The sequence below is a fragment of the Natator depressus genome, chromosome 12 (genome assembly GCF_965152275.1).
Source record: "Natator depressus isolate rNatDep1 chromosome 12, rNatDep2.hap1, whole genome shotgun sequence".
Lineage (NCBI taxonomy): Eukaryota > Metazoa > Chordata > Testudines > Cheloniidae > Natator > Natator depressus.
This window is the reverse complement of record NC_134245.1, coordinates 2,311,416-2,324,464: the sequence shown is the minus strand read 5'-3', so window position 1 is coordinate 2,324,464 and position 13,049 is coordinate 2,311,416. Positions and strand designations below refer to the sequence as shown.

The 13,049-nt window shown below is 57.3% G+C and overlaps 1 protein-coding gene across 1 annotated transcript in view; it reads left to right on the top strand.

The window, feature by feature from the left end:
* The window catches only part of CARMIL2 (capping protein regulator and myosin 1 linker 2), a 131,178-nt gene that overhangs the window by 80,432 nt on the left and 37,697 nt on the right, over positions 1–13,049 (top strand). Inside the window, exons 25-30 of the mRNA XM_074968329.1 lie at positions 180–308; positions 3,696–3,809; positions 6,138–6,313; positions 10,440–10,527; positions 11,499–11,630; positions 12,175–12,241. Coding sequence (XP_074824430.1) covers positions 180–308; positions 3,696–3,809; positions 6,138–6,313; positions 10,440–10,527; positions 11,499–11,630; positions 12,175–12,241 — 706 coding nt within the window. The remainder of the gene's footprint in view (positions 1–179; positions 309–3,695; positions 3,810–6,137; positions 6,314–10,439; positions 10,528–11,498; positions 11,631–12,174; positions 12,242–13,049) is intronic.

The window sequence follows — 13,049 nt, the reverse complement described above, 5'->3', positions numbered from 1 at the left end:
CCCATTTCCTGATGGGGAAACTGAGGCACAGAGGGGTTAACTGGCCTTGCCAAGGTCACAGAGCTAGGGAGAGTCTGGGTCTGCTTCCGCCCAGCCCTGTGCCCTGCCACCAAGGCTGGCTTTCCTCAGGGCCTGTGGGTGTGCGTGAGCCACACACTGACGCGAGTGCTGTGCTCTAGATGGTGAATGAGATGTGCACCAGCCTACAGAAGCACGTTGACATCCTGAGTGCCTGTCTGGGCCGAGAGGTGGAAGCCAGTGTCTTCTGTGCAGAAGAAGCAATTCGGGAAGCAAACCTGTCCATCAGCGTGAGTCTCCAAGCTGTGTGTTCTGTCCTCCCGCTGCCCAGGCCCAGCCCAGCTGCTCCTTAGCTGCAGGCTGCAGCCAGGCCCAGCCGCACTATTGTCAGCGCAGTCAAATCCTTCCACTACAAACCCCAAACTGGCTCCTTGGCTCTGGTGCCACAGACAAAGGACCATTGGGACGTTAGCTCTGGGGCGGAGGCTGAGTCATTGTTCCAGCTGTGCCATGACCTGGACGATGGCCACCCTCAAAACAGAGAATTTCTCAAGTTTTTGGCCGCAGCCCAGAACCAGCAAGGGATTACCCTAGCCGAGTTCTCCGCAGGGGGCCAAAAGATTAACTCTGATTTAAAAAGCCAGTAAGATTGTGACCAGTAACATGAGCCTGGCTCACAGCTGGTTCAAATAGGATGGCTGCGGGAGAGCAAAACTTTCCTTTGCTTTTAAAGGGAATGGTTAGGGTTAAAGGGAGTGGTTAGAGTTAAAGGGAAGGGGAAGGGTTAGGGTTAAAGGGAAGGGTTTATTGGGCTTTTCCCAGGGGGTGCAGGGCTAGAAATGTGACTGGATCAGGGAGGGGGACGGCACAAATCGAGCATGGATGATGATTGGGGGCAATCAGGCAAGCTGCTGGTAAATTAGCCCACTGAGATGAAAGTGCTCGCTACCCGTAACCAGGAGGAGGAGAATTTTCTTTGCCAGATCTTAGCCTGGGCATGGAGAATGGGGAGCAAATCAAGTTAATTGGATTCATGTATTAATGGGGGAGAGGAGCTTCATGGCTCTTGAGCCCCTGAAGGCCCCTGCCAATCTCAGTACCCGCTCTGCTGGGTCTGCTACGGGGCCGCTTTGTGTGGGCTGGAAGCGGGGGAGAGTTTGGGGACAGGGGAAGGATAGATTGGGGGGGGGGAGCAGAATCCTGGCATTGCACCCCTCCTACCATCCATGCACTGCTCATTAGGGACTCTCTGTGGCACGGGGGGGCGGAGGGGGCAAGCCTCCATATCTCTTTGGCGTAGCCCCATGCTTACGGGGAGTGGCAGATCCCGAGGAGCCTACAGGGGGTCATTTGGAGGCTGGCGTTCTTCCCAGGCTCGCTGGGTGGCTGGTGGCCCAGGGGGAGGGGCAGCCAGAGAGAGGCTTGTGGGTGGTCCTGGGGTGCACTGGCCTCCTGACTCTCTCATGAGACGCCCCACCAGCCTCCCTTTATTGTCAAGGACAGACTGGAGGCCCCAGCAAGCTTCTGAAGGCTCATCAGGCGCCGGGTGCCCTATGCAGGGAGTGCCTGCTTCTGTGCGCCCCTGGGATCTGCAGGGACGGGGCTCCCCTCCCACGAAGGGGCTGCCTGCTTCTGTGCGCCCCTGGGATCTGCAGGGACGGGGCTCCCCTCCCACGAAGGGGCTGCCTGCTTCTGTGCGCCCCTGGGATCTGCAGGGACGGGGCTCCCCTTGCATGCAGGGGCTGCCTGCTTCTGTGCGCCCCTGGGATCTGCAGGGACGGGGCTCCCCTCCCACGAAGGGGCTGCCTGCTTCTGTGCGCCCCTGGGATCTGCAGGGACGGGGCTCCCCTCGCATGCAGGGGCTGCCTGTTTCTGTGCGCTGCTGGGATCTGCAGAGATGGGGATCTTCTCATCTGCGCCTCAGGAGAGCACAGAAAGGGCCAGGGGATGCCCGGTATGTGCTGCTCCCCACGGTCACCGTCCGTCCGCCTGCCTCCCTTCCTGCAGACCTTGTCATATCCCTAGGGAGGGACCTTCCTCTCCTGGGCTGGTCCTAAGGAGAGTGACACCACCAGGGGCTTTGCCCCTGCACTCCTTGGGCAGGCAGCTGTGCCCCACAACCCCCCCCGCCATGTTGAAACTACCGAAAAAATGAAGGAAATTCTCAAACTTTGAAGGCTGATCTCAGCAATGGGTGGCGAAAATCCTTCTAAGAATCTTGCCACTAGTAAAACAAACCCCCTTGCTCGGCCAGGAAACCATCGGCGTAACAAACACCAACCAGGACACTCCCATGTCCAGGGCCTTGCCTCTGCCCCCTGCGAGAGGAGTTTGTCAGGGTGGCTGCTCTGGGCCCCTGGCTCCGCAGTGGGGAGCTACCCACCCTGGTTTCCTGGGCTGGAGCAGTGTCCGCACTCTGCTTCAGCTGCACACCGTAATGCAGGAGAGAGGGATCCTAGCTGACATGCTGGCGTGTGTGAACTTTGCTGAGACAGCGCCGTCTGTAGCTTCCCACCTGACGGGAACTGATGGAGATTGTTCCTAAGAGGGAAACCCTCTGCTCTAGCTCAGAGTGAGCACAGGGGGTCCGTGCAACTCCTGGGGAAGAGCCCCAGAGGTGTCTTTTGGACCTTGTTCCTTGGAGCCACTCTCACTCCTGGATAGGCCCATGCAGCAGCATCTCCAATTCCTGCCTGCTTTACAGTCAGCCCCTTGTACCGTCTGAGAAACAAATTATTGGGAGCTGTAGAAAAAACTCTCGCAGTTCCCGCAGCGAGTCAGACCATGCATTGCCTACAGCAGACACTGGAAGGGGGCCCCGCAGGGAACGGTCCCTGTGTTGGTTCCCACCTGTTTCTGTGGCGGTGATAGTTTTTTCTCTCTGCCTCTCCTGGCACTAAGCCCCCTCTGCTGAGGGCTGGTACTACCCAGGCAGGTTCTCAAACCCCAAGGGATTAATGGCTGTACTCAGTGCCTAGATGTCTCTGCAGTGGGATAATCACAAGAGGATTCTTGTTGGCTTCCGGGGGCAGGCGGCGATGAAGGGCTCCAGTGAGACTTAATCCAAGATGATGCTGTGAAGAGGCCAGAAGGGATAAGGAGGGGATCAGCATCCAGGGAGCAATGTGGCCTGCCCTCGTGCTATCTGTTAAGGGAAGAGGAATAGGCAGCAGCCAGGAAGCAAAGAGCCAAGAGGGAGTCAGGGATTAAAGAGAGAGCTCAAGACGCAAGAGAGGCCGGGAGCGTCTGGAGCGGCAGGTTCAGCTCCCAGCTCAGGGTGACAAGTGGAGATTGCAGGGCACGCCGTGAAGCCGCCCCACCCTTTGACCTTGGGTAGCGCTCCGTGCTTCAGGGAGCCCCACGACCTGCAGCTGCGAGCAGAGCCATGGGAAGCCCAGGGCTGCCACAGCAGGAGGCTGGGGGTCAGGAGTGACAGGTGTTGGCAGAGCCGTGGGAAGCCCAGGACTGGGACAGCAGGGCAGGATTGAGGGCATACTCAGAGCCGTGGGGGAGGGGGAGACCCTGGTTAAGGCTTGCTTACGTGAAGTGGCAAATACTATTGCAGTGAAGGGCTAAGGGTTCAGAGGGTTCTGCTAAATCCCTGATGGGGAAAGCTTCCCGGGGAGAGTGGGGGCTGTCTGTGTCCATTCACCTCTGGGATTTCTCTCCCACCGCAGCTTTTGCCACTCCTGTATGAGACCGGGAACACCCCGTACCAGAACTGCCAACTGCAGCACAAGCTGGAATGTCTGACTGAAGCAGCCTTGCAGGCCTGCAGCCGGGAGATCCAGGTAGGTGGCTGGACTGCAGGGGGTGCCGTGGTTCTTGCCGATCCACCACAAGGTGGTGCATTGGGTGATGCCACCTGCCTTGGCGTGATCAGATGCAACAGGCTGAGCAATGCTTGTAAAGCGGGAGGGCGGCAGCGCGGCTGGTTCCTGGTGCCTCTGCTAGGCTGGAGGAGCTCCTATCGGGAGGGACAATCTCCCTCACTTCACCCCCTTCTCGCACCTTTTGGCCATGCAGAGGGGTGCTGAGCACTTGTCTTTTGCCTCCACGTCACTGCTCGCTTCCCTTCTCCGGGGTGCCCTGAATTAGCCGTGCAGTGAAGGGGGTGAGGCCAGGTGTGAGGGCAGCTGAGTCCATCGGTCTGCCCCTGACTGGGTGCTCAGTGGTGCAGCTGGCAGGCAGAGCTGTGAACACATAGGGGAGCGAGGCTGGGAGCCCGAGGCGGGAGCACTTGCTGGTGCTGGGGGTGATGATGCATTTACTTGGTGCCGTCGCCCACGTCCCCTCAGTATGAAGGGGTTTAGCTCCAGGCTTTTCCTTTATTTTTCTAGCTCCCCCCAGACTTTGTGCTGTATCTATTGTTCTTCCTGTGCCTCCCACCTGCTGTGCGATTGATTCCATTTCACCAGCTCCCTGGATCTACGGTGCCATGAACTCCTGGGCATGAATCTGAAATAATCCCACCGCCCTCCGTAGAGGCTTGCGGATTTACCTGGGCTTTTCGCTGGCATAACAGAGAGAAGAGCCTGGCCCAGGAGGCGTGCAAGGGCAATTCTGGAGCTAGCCAGAACAGGGCAGGCTCTCAGCCGGCGCTCCCTTCTGCAAGGCTGTCCTGCTGTAGAGGCTGCTGCCTGCCCCCTCCTGCCCTAGGGCTCAGCTCTGGCTAAAAGCACTGAGAGGTGCTATGTAGCAGGGGCTTACCCAGCTGGGGATCAGGCCTGTCTGCTGCCTCTGTTTCTCCTGCTTAAGATCCCCAAGAACCTCACCTAGGCTCATGTGTCCAATAACATCTCCCTGGGGGCTGGTGTATTAACACAGTTCAAAATGAAACACACAAACTCACCCCCGTTGGCTGCAGCTCTCCACAGGCCCTCAGCCAGGGAGCCTAGAGAGAGTCTCTGATCAAACTCCCCAGCAGGCCTGGCTGTGAGTCGCATTCTCCCATCATGTGACCCCTGGACTCACACCCTGCATATGGGAGGTGGGCTACAGCTTGTACAGGTGAGGCTGAGCTCCAGCCTGTGTTGTGACGCCCTATACATTTTACAGAGCCTTTGGCATTGAGGGAAGTGTTAGTTCCGGCTCAAACGGACCTGCTGCTATGCAATCAAATCCACTCTTTGCAGCTGTAGGTGGGGAAGAGCTGACGGAGGGCACATCTGGGGGGGATTTCTTCCTGCAGTAGAAGTGCAAAGTGTGCAAAAATGTGTTGTTCAGGGGTTAAAACTAGGCCTGCAGTACCCATCTGAGGGCACCCTTAGCTTTCCCCCAATACCCAGGAAAGGAATGAAATGACTCATTCTTTTAAATTCTGAGATCTTGGGCATGGGGGGGAGGGGGCGGGCATGAGGAACAGGCCTGAGCTACAGATACATTTCCTGCACCACGACCTGTTTTATTTAAAAAAAACCCTCCCCTCTTCGGTGGGCAGGGGATCCACCCATGCTTTGGTCAGCTTGGGGCCATGTGGCAACTTGTTAGCCCAAGGGCCACCTTTGGCTCCCTTGGAATGGAGATTTCCCCCTCCTCTTTAGGGGTCATTGTGCTTGGGCCCTTTTTGATTGGCTCCTTTATGGCACAGGAAGATGGATTTCTTTCTCTTTAAAGAAGGGTTTTTTGAGCTGTGATGTCATAAACCACCTAGTTCTCCAGACCTCCAGAGAGTCCTCCAGGATAAACAGGAGGACAAGACCTGAATTTCAAACAAACAAAAACCCTTCCATTCTGCCCTCAGCCGTCAGAAAGAAGGCACAAGCTCTGTTGGTTTCCTTTGCAGGTCACCTGTAATACAGCAGTATGGAGGGTAGAGGGTACGGGTCCAGCATGCATTGTTCTGTCTTGGACTTGCTGGGAGGCCATTCAAATCAAGATGGAGCATTGCATGATGGGACATGTGGTCTCCATATTAAAAATGAGGAGAGCCCACAATTCAGAACTCAGCGGCTCCTCTGGCTGCTCTTGACACGTTTGCTGTAGAGGACTATTCCTTCGTGGAGTAATGTTTGCGTGCAGTGGGTTAAGCACATAGCAGGTGCATAGACCATTGACCAAGCTGTGTTCGAGAGTGACCCTCCTTCAGTGCCGCTCCTCTGCTTTGATTTATGGCCCAGGCTATTATGCAGGCCGTGCTGGATACCACCCAGAATCTGTGTCCTACAATTCTGCAGAAGAGTGGCCTTCGGGACCGGCTGGTCCACATGATCTGTGAGCGAATCATCCTTCAGGACCACCTCAGCCTGAGCGCTGTCCTGGACCAGCTGGTCACTGATGTGTTCAGCAAGCTAACGTGAGTGAGAGAGTCTCTAGCTTTTGTCACGCATTTGAAATATAACCCACAAAACCAGCCGGGTTAGCCAGGCGCAGCGGCTGCTCCGCTATTGCTTGGGAGCAGCTATGGCACGTAGCTGAGATAAATTATTTCAGCTGGCACCTGGCCTTTGCTTCACTTCTATCCTAGATAGCCGCACCAGAGGAACAAGCTGATACGAAGCATTTCTGGCGTGCTGTGAATTTATGCAGCGCTTTACAAAGGTAGATCCGGCCAGTTCCTTGCAGCGTGGGGGCAGGTCGACGCTTACAATGCTGCGTTGGCACAGCTTTGCTGCCGAAGTGCTTCAGTGAAGACGCTCTGTGCCGACCGGCTCAAGGGGGCAGATTTCTCACAGCCCTGAGTGACGTCGTTATGCCAGAGTAATTCGTAGTGTAGACCTGCCCTAAATAAGGCAAGCCAAGGCCTGGGGCAGCAAGGGTGTGGGGACTGCTGAAGAGGCAGAGGGAGAGGGCAGGGAAGAGCAGGGAGGGTGTTGGTGCATGCCCTGAAGAGGGAAAAGGAGGCAGAAGGCCAGTCTCTACGCTCATGTGCATGTGTAAATCCAGAGTAGCTCCCTTGTCCTAACTGGGCGCAGGATCGTTGAGTGAGGAGCCTGGGAAGCGCGTGGGGCCAGAGCGGAGCTGTAGAGCGGGCCGGTGATGAGGTGGGGCGAGGAGATCGGTGGGAAAGACGTGGAGTTTAATAGTGATTCCCTGGGTGTGCTGCCACCTCTGCTTTTCTCCGGCTGCCTGCGGCCTGGCAGCCGCCCCGAGCCCAGGGAATGTCCTCCGCCAGAATCACAGCAGGGTGGCGGGGGCAGCTCCTGCTGCTGCTGAGCTGTAACTAGCCAGGCCTGCTCCCTGGGGCCAGCCTGGCAGCACAGCGAGCGGGCCGCCAGCCAAGCTGTGGCTCTAGGACCTTCCTCTCCGTGGGATTCCCGTCCGGCCCTGTGCTGTCCAGAGCCCTGCCCATTCTGGCTTGGCTCTGCACCAGGTGTCACCCAGCACTGTCCTGTCTCGCCTCCCCAGGGCAAACCAGGGACACTGGGAGCAGTGACCCGGCTGGCGGGGCGAGTTGGCACTCGCGTGGGTAACGTTTCCTCACAGTTTTACGTCAGCCTGGCCAAACAGTAGTAGCCCGTGCCTCCGATCTGCTTGCCCGCCTTCCCCCAGGAAGAGAGGGGAGCTGGTGTTTTATTTGTCTGGCAGAAGCGCAGGCTCGCTCCGCGGTGTAGTGAGCAAGTCCAGTGTAGCAGGGACCCCCATGCAGCTCCCTGCCTGGGCCAGCGTTCGTTGGCCTCCACTGGGATTTGCAGCTGAAGTCACAGCTGGCTGCTGAGGTAGCATGTTGTATTGGGCAGGCTGCTCCCTGGCACCAGTCTCTCCCCTCTCCGCACATCAGGGCGTGGGCATCACAGAGGCTCTGCACCGTGCATGTGGGGCAGTCTGTGATGTAGGACTAGTCCCTTCTTCGCACCCTCCACCCCAGCCTCCTGGCCTCGGGACTAGCCTGGTCAGCACCCATCAGAGCAGAGTTCTCAGGCCGGGGCTGCTGCTTCATGGATGAGGTAGCAGGGAAACTGGGTGCATGAATTCTGTCTGGGAGTCAGACTCCATCAGGCCCTGTGTGGTTGATAACTCACTTCCACTGTAACCTTGGGGGTGGGGGAGAGGGTCGTCTGTTTGCAGGACTAAATCGCTCCGCAGCAGTTCTCAGCTACAGTGATTGGCTCCCCAGTGCCTACAGGGAGGCTGGGCTGCCCTCTCTAGTTTGCTCTCTCTGAGCAAATGTATTTCATGTCCCCTGTGCAAATTAAAATGCAGGCCCATTCCCCTCTAGCAGGTGTTCCCGGGCATCCTTCTTACAGGATAGCTGGGCCAGGCCCGGGCTTCGCACTCATGCCAGCCTTTGATCTTCCTTTAAGGAACTAGGGGCTTGCTCCTGAAAGGAGCAAAGCATCTACCCCTCAGCACCCTGCAGGGTCGCATCTCAGATCCAAACAGAGAATAACAGCGTCCCTCATGGGGCAGATGTAGCTTCCCAATTCAAGGGGTGCATTATATCACATCTAGCCCTGCTTCCCCCCTCCCCATTGTCTGTAGGGGGAAACTGCCCTGGCTGGGATGATTTAGTTGGGGATCGGTCCTGCTTTGAGCAGGGGGTTGGACTAGATGACCTCCTGAGGTCCCTTCCAGCCCTGATAGTCTGTGATCGCAGCCCAGAGTGGGCAAAGCAAGTGGACGGGGCATCCCTGCCCAAGTGGCGGTGGCACAGGCTCCTTGTCCCTCCCCTCGCACCACAGCTCCCTGCCAGATGGACCAGAACAGCCTGGTTTGCACTTCCCCGCCCTGCCCAAATCCTTATCCCTCCCTGCTGGCTCAAGGCTTCCTGCCAGGCCCCAGTGCAGACTCTGGATCTGGGTTCCCAGCCACTTGTGATGCATGTCTGGGAGTTTCCAGGTGAGTGCTAACCAATCGAATAATCCTTGGCGCTCACAATCCTCTCTCCTTGGCAGTCCATACCTGTGTTTCAAAAACTGCTGGAGCTGAGCCCCTGACAAAGGAGTGCAACATCGTTGTCCCCATTTTATAGAAGGGGAAACAGAGGCAGGGAGGTGCAGTCACATGGTGAGCGTGTGGCAGAGTTGGGCCTAGAACCCGGGACTCATAGGTCCCAGTCCTCTGCTCAATGCCCTAGACCAGACCAGGCCAGGGTCAAGGTGTCTAGGCCTCAGATACGGGTCAGACTGAGACAAGATTGACGCTGGGCCCGCAGTTCACGTTCCCTCCTTGGTTTATTTGCACGGAGGGTCTTGTGGGAGCTGCTTCCTGGGAACCCATCCCTTCACTTTCCTGCTGTACAGAAGGCTAAGCTGTTCCTCTGCCACAGGGCCCGGGCTGGGGGGGGGTGACTCTGATTCCCCCCTTTTTGCCTGTGCCCCATTGCCTAGGAACCAAGTGCAGGTGATGTGAGGGCGGCAGCTTTGGCACGAGCAGATTGTGTTCAGGCAGCCTCCGCATGGGTCTGCCCACTCCCTGCAGCTCGGCGGAGCGGTGCCTGGTGCCACTTTCCCTTTGGCGGGGCTGGGGGTCTGTGCTCAGGCCGTATCCTGGTCTTGTGGGTGCCTGTTGTACGGACCCCACATGCCCTTGGGCTGCCTGGCGAATCTGCAAGCTGCTGGAATGGTCTGTTAGCTCTGCGGCTCCTAGCTCACTATCAAAGGTATTTGGGTCTGGAGAGCAGCTGTCCCCCCCCGCAGCCCAGCTCAGCCCAGCTTGAGCTTGCATATGGGGCAGTACAAGGTCTAGGGCCCTCAGTCCCCTGGCCACCCAAGCGAGGGCAGGATGCGGCGGGGCTCTGGCCTTGTCCTTCCCCCCTCAGATTAGCCCACAGTGCAGGGCTCCCCTTTGGATGGGGTCGTAAACCTTCCTCCTCCGGCGCCCCAGGGGCTCCCTCAGGGTGATGCACTGCCCCCGGCATGGCTGGGGAGCTCTGACCCCCTCCTGTGGGGCTGCCCAGGCAAGGGACTCTGGGCCCCTTGGAGTAATTAGTGCATGCAGAAGAGGCCGGTCTCGCTATCCCCATGATGGGGAGGCTGAGAGGTGCTGGGAGTCTATGGCGGGGCTGGGGACGGATCCCAGGGGCCATGTTCAGCCTGTCAGGGCATTTCCTCTCCGCTTTCCTGGCTTCCTGTCCTGTGCCCTCGCCCCAGCGCCAGCCTTGCCCTCCACACTGCCTGGCAGGCTCTCTCCCAGCACCGGCTGCAGTGGCTAGAGGCTAGCTTGGCTTGTACTTCGATGTGAGCTCTGCAGGGCAGGGGCTGTATGTGCAGCACCTGGTACCACAGGGCCCGGCTCACGATTCCGGCTCCTTAGCATGAGCGCGATGCAGGTGGGGGCCTGGTTAGCCCTGCTTCCTGGCCTGTTCTCTTGCATCTTCCCCGGCTGCAGCACTGGCTTACTGGGATGGGAAATGGCTTCTGTGGCCTTCCCTCTCCCCTCCACTGCTCCCATGGGATGGGGGGCTCAGCCATGCCGAGGGTCGTCCCCCCTCACCCCCCCCCCACCCCGCCGCGCACTAACCGCCCTGTCTCTTCTCACAGCGAAATCAGGCTGTCTGTCATTGCGGCTGTGGCCGACGGGCTGATCCACGAGGTGCTAGAAAACCTGACAAGTACTCAGTGCAGGCTGGTGAGTAGCCATGTTTGTTCTCTCCTTCCTCCGGGGCTCTGCCAGGCAGAGAGGTGCCAGCTTGAGCACACAGCCTCTCCCTTCTGCTCCTAGTGCCGGCGGCCACATGGATGGCCCACTTCCTGGCGCGGCCCAGGGGTCTCAGGGTGCCCACTGTACTGGTGGGGCTAGACTGGGCTTTGCCCGGCACGAGGCAGCTGACTGCAAAGACTCTCCCCTGCTGCAGTCCTCGGCAGCTGCCAGGGCTAGCACCCGCAGCTGAGCCAGCCTTCAAAGAGGGCAAGACTGGAGCTCTGGCTCTTGCCTCCTCTCCAGGGCAGTGGCACACCGTGGTCTGCACAGGGTGAGGCAGCTGCGCCCTTCCAAGGGCCCCGGAGGCACCGGGCCTGCCTCCGACCTGAGTCACTGCTCCACCACACTCCTCACCAAGGGCTCTGACTTAAAGCCACAATTAATCCCTGGCGTGCCAAGGCCATTGACCTCGGGCATTGCCCAGTCTAGTGACGGGGAGCAGCTGTTGTGCAGCCCCTGTTCAGAACTTCCGCTCGCTGCTTTTCTCCTAGGCCGGCTTCTCCCCCAGGTATTCCCCCTCCCCAGCAGAGCAGCTGGGCTTGTTGCCCTCCCCTTGCTATGGCACCATCCTGGGATTGACTCTTTGGTGCTATTTGTCTCCTGCCCCTTTTGGTGCGAGGGCCAGGAGCCACCCTGTGGCTGAGAGCAGTAAGGAATCGCCAGGGGAAAACCAACACCAGCTGGATTTTTGTGTCAGGTCTCCGTGTCTGAAGTGGGCTCTGCTGGCACCACACCTGGGCTGTGAGGGGGAAGTTTTGGCAGGCCAGAAGCCTGCTAGCAATAGGAACATGGATGGCATGTTACTGGAGCTCATAAGGAGCAGGGCATTATTATACATAAATTATTCCCCCCCGATGAAGCACGGCAGGGCACATTCAAGGGCTACCTAATGGTTTTAGGCAGAAGATCTCCCCAAGCAACCTCCAGATCTTCATGTGCTACAGGCAGACAATATTGAGGAAGACTATTTTCAGCTAAAGAAGAGCAGGAATCTGCTGGGTGTTGCTGAGAAAAGCTTTGCAGCTGAGGAGGTATGGCTTGGGTTCCTTCTCTCCCCTTCATGCTAATGTCCAGGCTGACACAGTGGGTTAAAGATATTAAATCAAGATCCAATAGAAGGAGATGTTAAACCTTTCCCTGAGCTCTGAGCAATATTAATTGTGCTCAAGGGGTGCTGATCTGTCCAGACAAAGACAATTAAAATAACTGCCGGTACAATCATTCATAGATTTGGGTGGTTCTCTGGGAGTGTTTGGATTTTTATAGCCTTCCTGATTTAGTGGGGGTTGGTCCTGCTCTGAGCAGGGGGTTGGACTAGATGACCTCCTGAGGTCCCTTCCAACCCTGAGATTCTATGATTTGGAGCCCATTTTAAAATGCAAATGTAGCAGGCCCAAAGCCTGTAATGCAGCTGCCAGATTTTGTTTTGTAATCTTGGCTTTTGCCATCTCAGCCCCTCCAAGGCCTGGTTATTCAAGGAAAGCGAATGGAATTGCTCTCCACTTGCAATTAGCCCTGTGTACGTTTTGCAGAGCACTGCACACTGAAAAGCAACATCTCCCCCTCTCTCTGCAGTATAAGATGGCTCTGAGGAGGAAGAACAAGCACTTCAGGAGCATCCGGCCCATGCCTGCCATGAGAAGTAAGGCTGATGCAGAGATGTTCTCTGCTTACAACTGTGTGTCGCTGTGAGTCAGTGGCTACTCTGACATCTGCAGGGTTGGTCATTTTTAGGTGTCTATTGTGGCATCACAGATGATATCCAGGTGTCTATCATCAATCCCTGGTAGTGCAGGTGTCAGATGACTTAAATTCTGGGATGGGGGTGGAGGGAGGGGCCACAGAACCTATGAGGACAGGAGACAGACTCTCTCCAAAGAGGGATGGGGGTGCAGGTCAGATGGTCAAAATACAGGGACGCTGAGGAGAGAGGCCTGGAGAGTGCCCGCTGCCCTAAGTAGGAGTCCCAGGGGGCAGTGAACTTTGCCCAGCGAAACTCTGACAGGGTATGCACATGGGAACGAGACAAGGTCCCAGCCCCTGGCCAGCCGCGGAGCAGTCCTAAGGTGGTGGTGACAGTCCTCCCACCCAGTGCGGCTAGTATTCAGCTCTCCGTCTCCTCGGTGGGGTTCGTGGTGGTGCGTTTCAGTTATGGACTCTAGAGACTGGCCTAAGACTGCAGGTTTGTTTCCCGCGGGCAGCCAAATAGATACGGGGTGGGCCTGACTTTTGATGTAGTCTGGTTGGCGCAGACGTTGCCCGGCCCCTGAATTGGACACAGGCTGCCTCTCCATTGAAGAGCTTTATGGTGACTTACTGCATCTGGAGCGAATCCTTCTCCAATAGAAGTCAATTGTAAAACTTCCATTGACTCCAATAGGAGCATCTTGGGGCTTTGGCATTACCGGTTTCACTGAACGCCTCACACCAGGTGTTGCTTTTGAGTCACG